Source organism: Nipponia nippon, unplaced genomic scaffold (assembly GCF_047370975.1).
Source record: "Nipponia nippon isolate SJK-2023a ecotype South Korea unplaced genomic scaffold, ASM4737097v1 scaffold_25, whole genome shotgun sequence".
Taxonomy (NCBI): Eukaryota; Metazoa; Chordata; class Aves; order Pelecaniformes; family Threskiornithidae; genus Nipponia; species Nipponia nippon.
Genome location: NW_028262342.1, coordinates 1,462,882 through 1,477,979, shown reverse-complemented (window position 1 = coordinate 1,477,979; position 15,098 = coordinate 1,462,882). Strand labels below are relative to the sequence as shown.

The 15,098-nt window shown below is 42.8% G+C and overlaps 1 protein-coding gene across 6 annotated transcripts in view; it reads left to right on the top strand.

Moving 5' to 3' along the window:
* The window catches only part of CEPT1 (choline/ethanolamine phosphotransferase 1), a 32,206-nt gene that overhangs the window by 1,742 nt on the left and 15,366 nt on the right, over window positions 1-15,098 (top strand). For 5 of the 6 annotated variants that reach the window (XM_087762358.1, XM_087762359.1, XM_009463299.2 and 2 more), the window contains exons 2-4: window positions 891-1,292; window positions 4,964-5,111; window positions 6,122-6,263. In XM_087762358.1, coding sequence (XP_087618484.1) covers window positions 897-1,292; window positions 4,964-5,111; window positions 6,122-6,263 — 686 coding nt within the window. In that variant the 5' untranslated portion in view covers window positions 891-896. Of the gene's footprint in view, window positions 1-890; window positions 1,293-4,963; window positions 5,112-6,121; window positions 6,264-13,294; window positions 13,380-15,098 lie in introns of all 6 variants that reach the window. The other variant, XM_087762356.1, reaches the window with a different exon arrangement.

The window sequence follows — 15,098 nt, the reverse complement described above, 5'->3', positions numbered from 1 at the left end:
TTTTTGGTTAGCTCTTGTAGATAAATAGCAAACTCTTCTTTTTAGTCTCCTTTCTCTCCTTTTCTTCTAGTTTGTGTGGGGAGTTATGTGTTTCTGGTCGCCTGCCTTCAAGGGAGATGGAACATTGCGAGGGTCCTCGTTTGCACTGGAAATGCTGTTCCCGTCCCTGTGTTTTCTTTTCACAGCTGCCTCGCGCTGGTGTCTGTAGGCTGCCTTTCACCAGCTAAAGCTCTCTAGCTCCTGCATGTTTCTTGCATACCTTAAAAGTTTAAATAGACGATGAGCCTTCACCTGAACTGGGTTAAATTTGGAGAAGAAAAAAGCCACAGCAAAACTGAAATAAGGAACAGTGGTCTGAAAAAAATGCTTATAACTGCCTTTAGGTGGTTGTTCAGCTTCACCAAAGAGGTGAAGCTTCTTCAAACCAGTTAAACTAAACCCACTACAAATGCAGAGAAATCGTTAGTGCCATCAATTGATAAGCTAAAGCGGTGTAAGTCTGCTACGTACAGCTAGCTCTCCTGTGAGAGAGCTGCGAGGGGGCTGGCTGTGCCTTAGTCTGTAACATAAGTCAGTGGTGTGGTGTAAGTTTCTACTGCTGATGAAATTTAGGCTGGTGGCTGCAGGATATTTGCTTCAGTAAGCAGCAAGGAAAGTAAACAAGTGCAACTTACCATTTTATAACTGCATTGAGAACGCTTGTTTCTAGTCTTTCCCTCAGCAATTCTCTAAATATCGTTCTTACCTAAGGGAAAACTCTTTTATAAAATCTTCTTGGTTTGCTGATGGCAAATGAAACGCTCCTTAGAGCGGCACCTAGAAACTTTTGATATCTTCAAATCTCATTTGTGCTCCTCACCTTCAGTATGTCTCAACCCTTTATGTTGCAGGAGCTTATGATTCTCCGTAGCAGCTGCTACCTGCCAAATAAAAATTCTGAGGCCGCCCAACCCATGAGTGGGCACCGAACCGTAAAGAGGCGATGTGGGGAGTCGCACCTGGAATCCCCCGCCGGCTGCAGTCACGGTCCCGCCGCTGGATGCGTGTTAAGCAAGCTAGTTCAGTTGCCTACACCTCCCTTGTCAAAGCACCAGCTGAAACGGTTAGAAGAACACAAATATCAGAGTGCCGGACGATCCCTGCTTGAACCCCTAATGCAAGGTTACTGGGAATGGTTAGTTGGAAGAGTTCCAGCCTGGATTGCCCCAAATCTGATCACCATCATTGGACTGTTAATAAATATCTTTACAACTCTGCTGTTAGTATATTACTGCCCAACAGCTACAGAACAGGTGAGTTGTGGACCTCTGGCAATCTTTGTTCGTAGCTACTGTCATCTGATAGCAGCTGGCTCTGTTCTCTGGTGGGTTCTTGTCTTTGTGGAGAACTGTTTCTCGTTGACTAGCTCACAGTTCTCGTATGTTTAAGCTGATCTCTAGAAACGTTTGTAATGTGTGTGCCTCTGTGTGAGTGCTGGCATGCAGGAAGAGCATGTACGGATTCTGGGGTTAGCACGCTGCTCACTGAGGGAAACAGTGGTTCCTCTGGCCGCTGTGCGCTGTATGAAATGGGGTCTAGAACCAAAATAGCTGTTCCGGTAGCAGCTGTGAAGGACCTGCTGCATGAAAGCTGCAGCCCCACAAGGCTTGAGTGCATGTGCAGACAACTAAGAAATGGATTTGCAGCTGTCTTGCACGGCATGTGGAGTTTTTGCCTCTTTTCTTTCTCTGCTTGTGACTGGGTTAGTCACCTTCAGGTTTCTGATCTAGAGTTACTGCGCAAGAAGTGCAAGGTGACTCGATTGGCAGCGAGCTGAGTCTGCCTGTGAGCCCAGCTAGAGTTGCAACACAGTGAGGAACTTGAGCTCAGACAAGGGACTGAGCTCCAAAGCAGTGCAGCTTGGGAGATCAAGGCTGGCTGGCGTGGCTAAACCCAGTTTACTAAAATAAAGGAACGGCTTTCTTCATCCTGCGTGGGCCCTGGCAGTTCGCACGACCAGGCGGCTCAGATCAGGACCTTAGGTACAGCGTGTGATGAGCTGTGGGAACACAAAGTTGTCTTCTTGAGCAGCGTGCTGCCTGAGTAGTCCGTGCTGTGAGAAGGCTGGATAAAAGTCAGTAGTTTTATCCTTTGTTCTGAACGCACTAAAAGCGCTCCTGTCCTCAGGAGAACTGTCTTAACTTCCCGTAATTCCTGGTTTCAGGGGTACAAAAGTCTTTACAAGGCATTTCAAGTTTCTAGTTTCAAAGACTTCTCTGTCTCACTAGAGTTACCTTGTAAGACGCTTGAAGGGGTTAATTTTTGTACACTGGAAACACTTTGTCACTTGAATGTTGCATCTTAAAAGCTGCCCGTATCTATAAGCACTGAAAAAGGGAATCATTTGGTACAGAAAATGTATTGCTTATCAAATAGCTGGAGAACGCCTCGCGAGCTCTAGCTTCGTAACCAAGTCTCCCAGCTGAGGTTGGGAGAATGCTTCGTAGTCAAGCGGCATCAGTTTGTTTCCATCCAGACTCTAAAAAACCGCACTGTGCATCCCTGTTCCACGTATGCCATAGTAAAGGATGTTTGCCTCTTCTAGAGATCTGTTGAAATAGATAGTTTCACAATAACTTGTGGCATTTGGCAGGTGTAAGATAAAAAGTGAATATTAAGTCGGAGCAGTGAATACTTAGAGCAGCTCCTTCCTTGGTTTTAACTTGCCGCTTACTCCCATAGCAGTACTACAGGGGGTGCTGAGACTCCGAAATCCCGTTTGATAGAGAGACTTCAACCTGTCTGTATTTCAGGAACTTAGCAGCTGGTATAGGCCAGTGAACCAGAGCATAATCTAAAATTTAGAGAACAGTTGTATTTTGGTTGGTAATTAAACTGAAGTACACGCTAAGCTACACTCAGTGTCGAAAAGTCATAGCGTTAGCTGTAGTCTGCTGTATTAAAACACTGTTTCGTGTTTAATGGTTTGAGAGCTACTTTGTGCTAAGTGAATAAGATTGTCTTCTCGCTTGAGCTGAAAAATAACTTTCTGCTGAGGTAGCTTTCAGCCTGATCTGATTTGCCATATGGCACTGCAGCCCCGTGTGCTGGCACGACAAGGAGGATGCCATCTCAGTGCTGGAACTGTAAGCTTGTGCTTTTTAAGTGTCAAGTAGCTGTCTGGGGGAGAAAATGGGGCTTTGAAACTCCAGAAACAGATTTTTTTTGTTGGGTTTTTTTTTTTTTCCCAAAAGCACTATTGCTTTCAGCTGTAAATTGTCTCTTCCTTGTAGCTCAGTCTTAGTTCTGCTTTTTTCAAAAGCGACTTGTCTCTTCCTGTTGATGAAAGGTGTAGCCAGGAGGAGGTAGCTATCGCTTACGGCTTCAGTGGTAGCCGAATGAAAACGAGATACGAGTAGTTCTACTGCCTGCTTAGCTGGGGAGACCCCAGCTAGCAAAGCGCTGAGCAATGGAATGGTACCTGAATTTTTGTTTTTTAAAAAAGATTTGGATAAGAGAGGGAGCTGTGAAATCTTACGCAGATACAAAGCATATCTAAATGGAAACACCTACACTGGTAACGAAAGTAGTGTTTAAGAAAGAAGAGCTAGCAGTCTGATTTTTTTTTTTTTAGTTTATAGAGGAAAAATTGCATGATACTGAAAGATAACTTAAACCTTAGGTATAAAATCTATCCACAAGAAATAGAAATATCATCATGGGATGGAATTCTGTAAAATCACACCCTTGTCTAAATGTGATCCTCTGCTTTTGGGCGACACGTTTCCCCCTTACCTCTCTTCTTGTGACGGTTTGTATAGCTACACTGCTGGAAGCAGAACGCGGTGCCGGCTTTTGAGGCAGAATGAACTGTTTTAGTAAAACGCAGTAGCAGGAACAATGCAAGCTGTGGACAGAATATATTTAAGTTGATGTGCTACAAATGAGTCGTGGTTGGGTAGACCAAAAGAAGCTGGACTGCAGAGCTTTGAGAGGCAAGTTAGCTTGATTAAGCTACTTAGCAGCATTTGGACTTTGTTGGCATGGTCTGTAAAATAGAGCTGCTCATAAGTGCTCGCTTTTATAAAGCGTGTCCCATGTGAAGATTGCAAAATGTCCAATAATATCTGTTTTACGGATGTGTAAACTGAGACAGACTAATGGCAGCCCTCTGGCTTTTGTGGTAATAATGGTTTGTGCTTCAGACACTGAAAAAAGCTTGAATTGTAGTCTTTGGTCTAGCAGGAATTCGGTATCATTTGTACTTCTGTAGCAATAAATCGCTATATGGGATGTGAATATTAAGGGTTATTAACATAGATTGGGCAAAGCTGCTGTTACCTATAATAGAAAACCAGTTGTTGGTGGAGGTGCCGTACTGCAGAGCCCTGAAGCTTTACAGATCACGGAAAATGTAATAGCTGAACTTGAACTCCAAAAGCTCAAGCCCTTTGCAATGACATAGTTCTCAAATGCCACCGCGGCCTGGTAATACCCTGTCCTTGGCGGTGTTTTGGTACGTGACACCTCATTGAGGTCCTGTGAAGACGAGCTCGGCGTTTGTGACACGGTTGCACGTTTTGGGGGCTAAGAAAGTTTTCCAGTTTCTAAATCACTCGGACAACTTGCACATACCCCTCCAGGAAAGAGAAGCAAGACAAGAGCTTAATTGTGCACCGCTTTGCAGATGTAGCACTGTAATTTTTTTTCAGATGTACAGAGCAGCTTGCCGCTTTAGAAAATGTGCTGTACCTGTTAATCTAAGCTAGTAATTCTTGTCGCTGTTTTATTTACGTCTCACATGTCGTAACCCTCTCTGCCTGTCCCTGCACGGACCAGCTACTGAAAGGTCCCTGAATGTGATGAGGAAGTGTGTGCAAATGAAAAACTACTCTATGAGAGTGTAAGAGAGTTCAACTTCAGGCTTTTATTTTTTTTTTAAGGTTTAAAAAAATCTTTTACTCTCATTGACTTTCTTTCTTAGGCACCTCCCTGGGCATACATTGCTTGTGCATGTGGCCTTTTCATCTACCAGTCTCTGGATGCTATAGATGGAAAACAAGCAAGAAGGACAAATAGCAGTACTCCATTAGGAGAACTTTTTGATCATGGCTGTGATTCACTTTCCACAGGTATTGTCATTTTTAATTGAAGTATGAGGATTAAATGCCTATTTCAGGGATCAAATCTGGAATCCAGAAAAATGCTTCTTTACTGAAGAAGAGGACAACTGATATTGCTGAATGTGTAGCTTTTCAGTCAACCTTCTTTCCATAGACAGTACTCTTGATCAACTGAATGCCTTCTCTTGTATTACACTGAAAAAAAAAATTAAGCATGTGACTAACTCAGTCTGAGCCAGCAGTCTTCTGTGTATGCTTTATCAGAGTCTTGGTTCTAAAAAAATTTCTGTAAGAAGTTGTCAAAATGCTCTTCTATATTATTTTAGAGCGAATCTCTATAGAGCGATTGCAAGACAGGTATGAAGCCTAAAGAATGGGATGGTAGAAGTCTGCGTTTCAGATTAGAATCAGCAAGATCAGTTCCTTTCTAGGTAGGCAGAGTTCCTTGAGCCAGCCTGAAGTTCAACCCCATTGCAAAAGAATGATCAGAGGCTTTTGGTTACTTAAATTCTAAAGCTCTTATGCTTTCAATTTTTATGAATACTTTATCAAAGTTGTGTATTTAAAGTGGGGGGGGGGGGGGGGGGAAGCATGAATCTTGAATGACAGACCTTGGATTTTCTTAATGGCATAATAAAAATTCAGAAAATGGGGGAGAAAATATGTCCAGCAAGTCTTGGATGAAAATGCCAAAACTCTGGCCGCAGGGTGCAATTGCATAAATCACTCAAGTCCCTTGATGTCTAATCCCATTAAGTTCAATAAAAATGTAGGAGGCTAAGAAACCCTCAATATTGAGGACTTCTGATAACTGGTATGAATTTAAATATACATTTTACAGTCTGTACTTTTTTAAAATGGAAGTGTTAATCTCTTATGTCTGTGAAATAAAACACGTCAGGATACCTTCACACCGTCTCTCCTTCTCTGGGTCCTTTTGTTAGATTTGTTTCTGGTAAGGATCTTTACACACAGACACACTTTATCGTTTTTACTATGTGACTGATTTTCTCCTGCAGTCTTTGTGGTTTTGGGAACTTGTATTGCTGTGCAGCTGGGAACGAACCCTGACTGGATGTTCTTTTGTTGTTTTGCTGGAACGTTCATGTTTTACTGCGCGCATTGGCAGACGTACGTCTCTGGAACGTTGCGCTTTGGCATGTAAGTACCTTGGCTGAAAATAAAACTGAAAGTTAGGCTGCTTTCCTGTCTAGTTGCCCTTTATGTGATTGTAGTTCAGGTACTAAGAGCAGTAGTAAACTGTTTGTATTCGTATATACACACTTAGAGCTTGTGGCAGCTATTACCTATCGGATCCGCAGTTAATACTGAATGTTACTTGGCTTGTTTTAGGAGTGGTAAAATATCCTTTTGTCATATGAGTTAATTAGGCGCTTCTGATGGGATTTAAACCTAAATAAATAAGGGAAAGTACCCGGTGTTTCATCCCCAAGAGTGGAATGCTTTTGTCAGATGGTGGCGGTCTGGCTTTAGCATTCAGTTGGCTACGTATCTCTTGATCTGGCTTGACTTGTGATGATGTATACTTAACCTTTACTATTAAGCATCACTCTTAAAATATAGTGTATTCATTGACGTTGTGCCTACAATTGAAAGTTCTGAATCCCTCTTAGTTAGTGTAGACCGTGCTTCTGTCAATAACGGGACCAAAATTGCAATGCCAAGAAGGTCAAGAGCTGAAGTTGTGTTTACTGGTGGGTGAGGGTCGGTGGGGAGACGGAACACAAGGACTCGGTGAGCCGTGGGGTTCGCTAGCCTTAACGGGGAAACGTACATTTAGTCTATGTTTGCATTCATGGGTCTAACAAAGATATTTCAAGTAAATACGCTGCAGAATGATTTGGCACCTGGAAGCCTCTGAAATTTGCCCTTAGTTTGTAGGGGGTTTTGAAACAACGCTGCAAGATGCATGGTTTATTTACAGTCTATTGTTATTGATCTGTGGATACCCAGTTACTGCTAAAACAGTACAATACGGACCTCTTGTCTGTAACATCTTATTGGCAGAACACTAACACAGATTCTCTTGAGAAACTTCTGTGTTTCTGCTCAAAAATGTAAGATATTGGAGCAGTTTTCACTGGAGGAAGGAAAAAAGAACGTCCAGACCCCTATTCTAATCCTGCCTATGCCAAAGCAGACAGAATCGTTTCGGTCAACTCTCTGATACTTAAATCTTTCAAGTAAGACGTCTGGCTCAAATCTGGTACTGTTTTAGGCTTCTAACTTTCATGCTGTACCGAAGGTCTCAATGCTGAGTGCTTTTAGCTCCCTTTGAACTTTACAGGGCCCCGATAATTAAAGGCTTCCCGTTATTGATCAAAGAACACAAAAATCCCCAACCTTGGCACGTGCTTGACTTTACAGATGCGGGTATCAAAACCACCCAGTTTGGCGTGGTGCTCCAGACAAATGTGCGCGTTATTCCTGGTATTCACGGTGACTTTTGCTGCTTGCTTTTGTGAGGAGCCTTTCTATTTTGGAGACAGCATTTTGTAGCAGATACTCTTGTTCTGCATGGCCTTATCTTATGAGAATTTGATGATCCATCAATATGTAGCTAATTTAGAGAAGGCGATAAGCACACAAATGTGCACGTATCGTTATTTTAGATGATGGGCAGCACTGTATATAAACACTTGTTTCTTCATTTGCCCCCTGTCATAAGGTTAATAGACTGCCATAAGCTGGCGTTCATTTCGGTGGCAAAAACTCTGAGATTATTTATCCAGTTAATTGATTCTCACTCTTTGCTACTATTTTTTTTCTGAGGCTTTCATTTCACCAATCGTAAAACTGAAAAAAAGTCTGTATTTTATCTACCCTTTCAGATTCCTGGAGAACACAGGCTTAGGTATTCTTACTCCTGAATAAGTGGAATTGGAGACAGCTGTTGAAAGGTGCCAAAAAGGTCTTAGTGCCCAGTAGCTTTTTTCTGTCTGTGTATCCTACGTAGTAAATCTATGTTAAAAATACACGGAGGGGGCTGTGAAAAGTAGCGAAGTTTTAGGAAATGTGACAGTGTTTCTAACTTGCCTTCCATTCCAAAGAGGCAGGAAAGAACACACAGTGGGTTATCACTTACTGTGTTTCTGTGATGAGATTATGTCCAAGAAATTGTATTTCATTACAGAGATCAACGCAATAAGCAAATTGGAAATGGCTCAGAGAAGAGCAGCAGACCGCTGAAGGGCAACATTAATATTTTACACCTTCCACACAGCTCAAACTTGAACAGTTAAATGTATAATCAACTTTGCTTGCTGAAAAAGTCTTCAAAAAAAAAAAAAAGATAAATTAGTGTGTCAAATTAAGTGTATGCTTGCAGAACAGAATGTCTGATTCGTATATGCTGTCACCGTGCCAGCCTTGACAGCTCCCTGAAGCCGTGTGGAGTGCGCTTTGTGGCAGCCTCTGTCTGCGGAGCAGGAGTGCTCACCCGGAGGGAGGAGGAAAGGGGATGGTTTCTGCTAAATTCCTATGGAGTATTGCAGGTGGAGCAGGAAAACTATTAGCTTAATTGTGCTCAATTACTGAAACATCAGCTGTGCTGGTTCTTTTTTTTTTCCCCGCTGACAACCGCGGGGAGCTGCCCTGCGCTACTCCGGGACTGCAGAATAATCAGTTGAGACGGTAAGGTCCTGTGATCTGTCTCCATCTTTAAATGATTGTATAATTTTATTAGATCTTGGCAGCTGATGCAGACTTTTCAAAAAGCAACCTGAGCTGGTTAAATAGCTCAAAAAAATAGCTAGAGGTCAGTATTGCTTAAAAATTCCCCGTGAGGAAGCAGGAAGCGTCTCAGAGCAAGTGGGGTTGGCTACAGGAAAAGTCACCGTAAGTAACATCAACAGCGCAAAGGCAGCAGGGAACGGCGTGGGGACAGTCGTATGCAGAGGTTTGGTTTAAGAACAAACACCCTGGGAATGGGCTTGTGAAAGAGCAGGAATATACTGCACGTTTGAAGAAACAAACAGGTGATTCTGAATTGCAGGAGGACATGCAATATTAAAGCAGTCCCAATACTTTGTTCTCCTGTTTTTCAGCACAGTAACTGGTTTATCTGGATTATGGACTTGTGCTGCAATACAGAGTGAGGTTTGTTTCAGGCTTACTCTTGTATGGGTACAGCTGTGCCATAATGGGGGCATCTCTGGTTTGGAAAAAGTGCATTTTCTTCTGCACGTCACAAAAATCAAACTGGCAAGCCCCAACGGACTTCCACATGTCCATGTGGAAGCAGATCTGGTACTTTAGGAACATGGTGCAGAAACTGGAATCATTGGGCAATACGGTGCACAAATGCTGAAGGGAATTTGCCTGCCGTTAGCTGGAGCCTAGTTGCGATTACTAGCTCTGGTTCTTCTAGATCCAGACTTATTCCGCTTGGATTCAATACCGCACCTGCTCGCTGTTCTGCCTTCAAGAAGTACACGAGGAGATGTCTGTTCGTGCAGGTTTGGTGCTGGATCTGACCTTCAAGGTCAGCACGCAGACGGTCTGACTCAGCAGGAGCTGTCTCAAATCCAGGATAGTTAGAAGCGAAGCTAGAGCTATTAGTCTCTGTCAATTGAAATATGGAAAGTTGGCGATAGTAGAAATTGTAAGGGGTTGTGTGTAAATGTATGTATAAATAAATGCACACGCAATGAGATGGAAATTAGTTTCTAAGGATGCTTCCTAAAGGCGTACCAGTAAACACTGAGAGGAAGGATCAGTTCTTACCAGCTTTCATATAACTGAAAAGTCAAAATTGTTACTTCGTTGTTTGAATAACAGTCCCTAGAGAAAGCAAAAGAATTCAGGCTGTCTAACAAAACAGCCGTTATTGAGGAATGTTGGAGAACTTGGGGGAGCATTCTTGTTCAGTGACACTGTAGCAGTGGTACATAAGCAAGAGCCCCCTTGATGATGGGTTTGTTGAGGGAGGGAAGAAGGGTAACTTGGTTCACCTTCTGAGCCGCCTTGCCAGTCCGACCGCTGAGGTGTAAAGGAGAGACTAGTAAATGAGGCCGTATTTCAGAAAGCAGCTAAAATGAAGCCTTCCTCTTTAGCAGTTAGCAGAAGAGGAGTGAGTGTGTTGTCTTGGATAGACAATTCACACCAAATAGCAAAATACAGAGATGGAAGCCTTCCAAGGCAAAGTTTTTAGCACCCTGAGTTCTTGCTCTTGGGAACAGCTTCAGTATCTCAGGATGATGGTAGGAGATAAGGCAGTAGTAGCCATGATTATAGGGCTTAAAACTTTCCATCTGAGGAGTTTTCCCAACACTTCCTGAAGAACTTTAACACCTTGGTTATTTGCAGAGGAAAGTTTGAAGCTCAGTAGAGTCTCTCCTGATGCCAGGGGGTATTAGTTTCTCTACGCTTGCAAGAAGCGCACGTCGAAGCACCGTTGTGGTAGGTGCTAAGTTTGCCGCTTGCACCCCGCTGCCTTCTGCGTACTCAGTCACCCATTGCCCCCCGTCAGCGTTTCTCTAGTGCTTGGTGTGTGTCCTATAAATATGTATAAGTGCCTCGCTACAGCATTAATACACACAGCTGAAATTGCTGAGGGCTGACGTAAATGATGAGGGGGGTTTTTCACCTCATGATCCTCCTCCTCCTCTTGCTTTCCCTCTCAGAAGTCCCGTAATGGTGTTTTAAACCAGGAACCAGGCCGTCGTGCAGAGGTGCTGCTGCCGGTTTTTCTGCCTTTACCGTTGAAAGATGTTCTTACTGCTCTGTGAAATAGCGAGCTTCCACATAATGAGGTGAAGCACGTGGCTATTATCTCACCTGTACAACTTTTAATCAATGTTAATGAGCAGCAAAAGGAAAAAAATTACATATCATCTTAAGTGTATTACAACAAGGAAAGGAGAAAAGCTTGTGGCTCATTTTTAATATTATTTTTACCTCAAGATGAATTTCCTGTAGCTGGGAATAGTTTTAATTTGCTTCTGCTTTTCTTCTGTACGGTTTGCTTTATGCGTGCTATTTGTATTTCACTACGTCCAAGTAAAACGCTGGGTTGGAATGAGTTAAGATGAAACTCCACAATAACCTTTAAAACTAAGCACTTGGACTGCTAGCATGTGACTTTCAGCCTTTTTCTCTCATGTTATGATGATGAACATTCTTTTCTTGCTGCAGTGGTTCCCTTAAGAAAACAATCCTTTGTCTCATGCTCAGATTTGTCGTTCGTTGCCCGGCCTGAGTAATCCCGCTTGCATGCTTGGTAGATACGGATAAGACAGATGGAGGGATCATCATTTCTCAGACCGGAGTGCCGCTGTGCGGAGTATTAAATAGTAGATGTATCCTCTTGAGTTTCCCAGCCTCCTAACTTCTGTTTTCTGATGAGGCAAGAGTGTTTTTCTTGTCTGCTGTGTTTTGCTACACAGGACTGTTGCAAGGAATTCAGTGTGTGGAGGAGGAGGATGGTATAGAAATGCGCCCCCCCCCCCCCTTAGTTTCACACAATATTAAAGAGAAGCTGTATTAAATCAGCAGAATTGGTAGCGATGGACTTGATTTCGGAGCAATCGCCAGCGTAAGTATCTCTTTCCTGTTCTTGGTTGGGCCACTTTCTCGGGAAGTCTCTCAATTTTGAGTGAAGTCCTTTGGCTTGACCGTTCTGGACAAGGAAAGAATTGACTGCAGCTGGCTCTGAACTCTGAAACTTGATTCAGTGGTGGCCCTTGTAAAGTCTAATGGCTTGTTTAATCCAACAGGACCTTTTCAGAATTGCACAAGGAATATGCTCAATAAATTAGCACTGATAGAGTATATTCTGGATGCGTGACTAATCAATTGCCTGTTAATTGGCTCAAGGCTCTCACCAGCTTGACACGAGAACCCAGCAGAGCAGACAGCATACGAAATAAGTACTTGTCACTGCCAACATCTAAGTAGAGTTAAGCACATGCCGAGGTTGATGGCCCCCTCTTAAGCTTTCCCAGATAATGTTTAAAAAATGAATCCATGTCTGAATTACAAATCTCGCTTAGAGTAACATAGGGAAAAAGGAAAAGAAACCGCAGCTGTCCAAAAGTACCAAAGCTACGTTGTTTGTGTGTGACTTTCTCTTCCTCTAGTCCCTAAAATACCGAATGTAACCTTTTCTAACTATATACTGTATTATGTGCTGTGATAAACTGAAAATGCTTCTCGGACCGAAATTCGGTGCGCCCTCTCAGCGGGCACGGGACCGCGCGTCGTGCCGCGCCGCTTCAGCCCCGTCAGCGCGATGGCGATGGGCGTTGTTTCTCTGCCGACGCACCTCTTCAGTCAGGGTGGCAGTCCGCGTGCTTCTCTTCAGGCGTGCTTTGATAAGCGTTACACTAAACAGGATCTCTGTTACGGCTGAATCTTATTGCTGAAATATTTTTTTTTTAACTAGGTGGTTTGATGTAATTTTAATTTGATCACATTTATAGCATTTTATAACTAAAATATTTTAAAATCTGTGTTGTACCTTAAGGTGGTTGTGGCTGCGTTGGCCACAGCTTATTTTTTCATCCCTTTCTGTCAGGGGTGAAAAATAAATGTGTACAGAGCAGAGTCTGGTTGCCACTGAATAGGGGATCCGAGCTGACTTGTCTTTTGTCAGCATTATTTGCCAAAAAGCCAAGGAGTTGGTGGGCAGGGAGGTGTAACTCCTGCTTTTCCTTAGGGGGGGCAAACTGGAGATGCAGCCTGCGCTTCTGCTCTACAAAAAATACGCAGTAGCATCCGTAGATGAAGAATTCATCTATTCAGTGTTATTTGGAGATACAAGCATGGGGTAGGGAGATGAGAGGTCCGGGATTGTGTTTGATTATGAATTTTATTTCCTGGGACTTGGAGCAAGGAATTAATTTTGTTTCCTCATGCGCACGCTGATGAATGTGTTTGCCCACGTGTTGGAGCGGCACTGTAAAACTGTAAATCGTGGAAGCTCTGAGTGGAGTTTTGAATGTGTAAAATGCTATGTAAGTTATGATATTTTTGTTAATTCATGAATACTCTCGTTTTTTGGTAATCATTAATTCCCTTCCTCTGATCTACCCTTTAAATTACTCCAATGCCGCACGGTAGTCATCTGGATTTTTGTTCTTTACGCCGTGACTGAAGATCCGTTCTAATGGTTCCACTTAACTGAAGTGCTCAGGAAAATGTTTTGAAATATTTCTTTCCCTCACACGTAGATTTGATGTTACGGAGTCTATGCTCTGTACAATAGCGATCCAGCTTCTCACAGCAGCTCTGGGGCCCTGCTTCTGGAACTCTACGGTAAAGCGAATGTTAACGCTACTTGGCAAGCAATGGCATAGACTAAGCAGAGACAGCGCCTTTGTCATGCACATAGTAACTGGTCCATGAAAAACATCTTTGAAGGGTATTTCACAAGTGCTTTAATACGCGGGGAAAAAAATGTTTGCAAGATATGAACGAGCAGTAAAAATCTGATCTAACTGGAAATAAATTTTCTTTGGAAAGCATCATATTTTACTTGAAAACAAAGCAAAAACCTGCCTGTTAAACAGAAAAGCTTGCTTTAAACACTTCTTTTTATTTTCTCACAGTTCTGGCTTCACCTAAAAGATAACCAGGGTTGTGGAAGCAGCTCTGTAAGTGTGGGCGTAGAGTCATTTTGTTGGAACTGCTTTTTAAAATTGTAGAATTTTTTTTGCTGTTGCTGTTTAAATACCTTTCCACCAGAAAAAAAAGAATTGCTTGGCTAGTTCAGGGAACCGTACACTGTGCAATAGCTGAAAAAAATCACCAGGTACTGGTTAAAAATGCCTGTTTTGGACTCTGCTGCTTCATCCGTGGAGTCCAGTTGCTTAACTGTGCTTGCAGCTTCGTTGTTCAATAACTTCGTTTCCTGGTCGTCTTTATTTTCAAAATGCTTTTCCTTATGTCTGTGCTAAATATATCCTCCTCCACTCTGGTTTACCACTCTTTAGAAAGGCCTTTCTCTTCCTTATTTTGTTTTTTTTTTAATACAGCGTATATAGGTGGGGTTCCCCCCCCCAGTAAAATGGTATCATTAGAAGTGGGTAAGTTGGGTTCCTTAGAATTTCTCATAGTTGCTGGACTATTAGCCAGGAGTTTCCCTTGAAATATTTGAGGATTTAAGAATAGCTTTTGGATAGCCTTCTTAGAACATCAGATTTTGAATAAAACTGAGATGATTTTTTTTTTTTTTGGTGGCTCGTTTGCATACCCTTTGTTAAACTTGCATTGATGCAAATTGTGCTGTTCTCCTATGTTTGTTTTTTTTTTTTTCTTCATGTAATGGTTCAGCACAATCTCTGCTTTCATGAGGCTGTTAGAGTCCTTAATTACCAGCTCTACTTTAGATCCAACACTATCAGCGATCTGGTAAATCATGGTGTGTGCCAGATCCACTGCCTCCATCTGACAGTTTAAGCCCGGTGCCATTAGGCCTGCTCTGAAGGCAGTCAGATGACATAATTAAAAATTATAGAAAAATATTTTGTTGACAGTCTATGAAAGGCTGGAAATACTTAGTGTCAGGAAATGGTAAAGTAGCAAGCAATAATTTGAAGGAAGGAAGAGCTTAATCAAGATTTTAGCGTGTTGTGATAACAGTGTTATGACTCTGCCCAAGTCTCTTGGGGGGGCGGGGGGGGGGGGGGAATTCCTCAGTACCAAAACATTCGGAGACTTCCAAAGTCACCCCTTGGTAAGGTAGTGATGTGGGAGGAAGCAAGTGAAATTCTGTAATGAAAGTGAATGGTTTAAAATGGATAAAGCAAATTGCCATCTGATGGAGGAGCGAGGGAGGAGCTCCGCTTCTCTGCGCGGATGCCCTGGAGCCGATGGAGGTGGCAGTCTGCAGACCCCACCTATGGTCTCTGCCCTTGGAAAGGATGCCTTTGCTGTTCAAAAAGAAATTTGTTTTACAAATAAATGCGGTGGGTGGTAGGACTGGGGTGTGTAGTGGCTGAGCCAGGCAGGGCGTTTTGTCACTTTTGCTCCCGT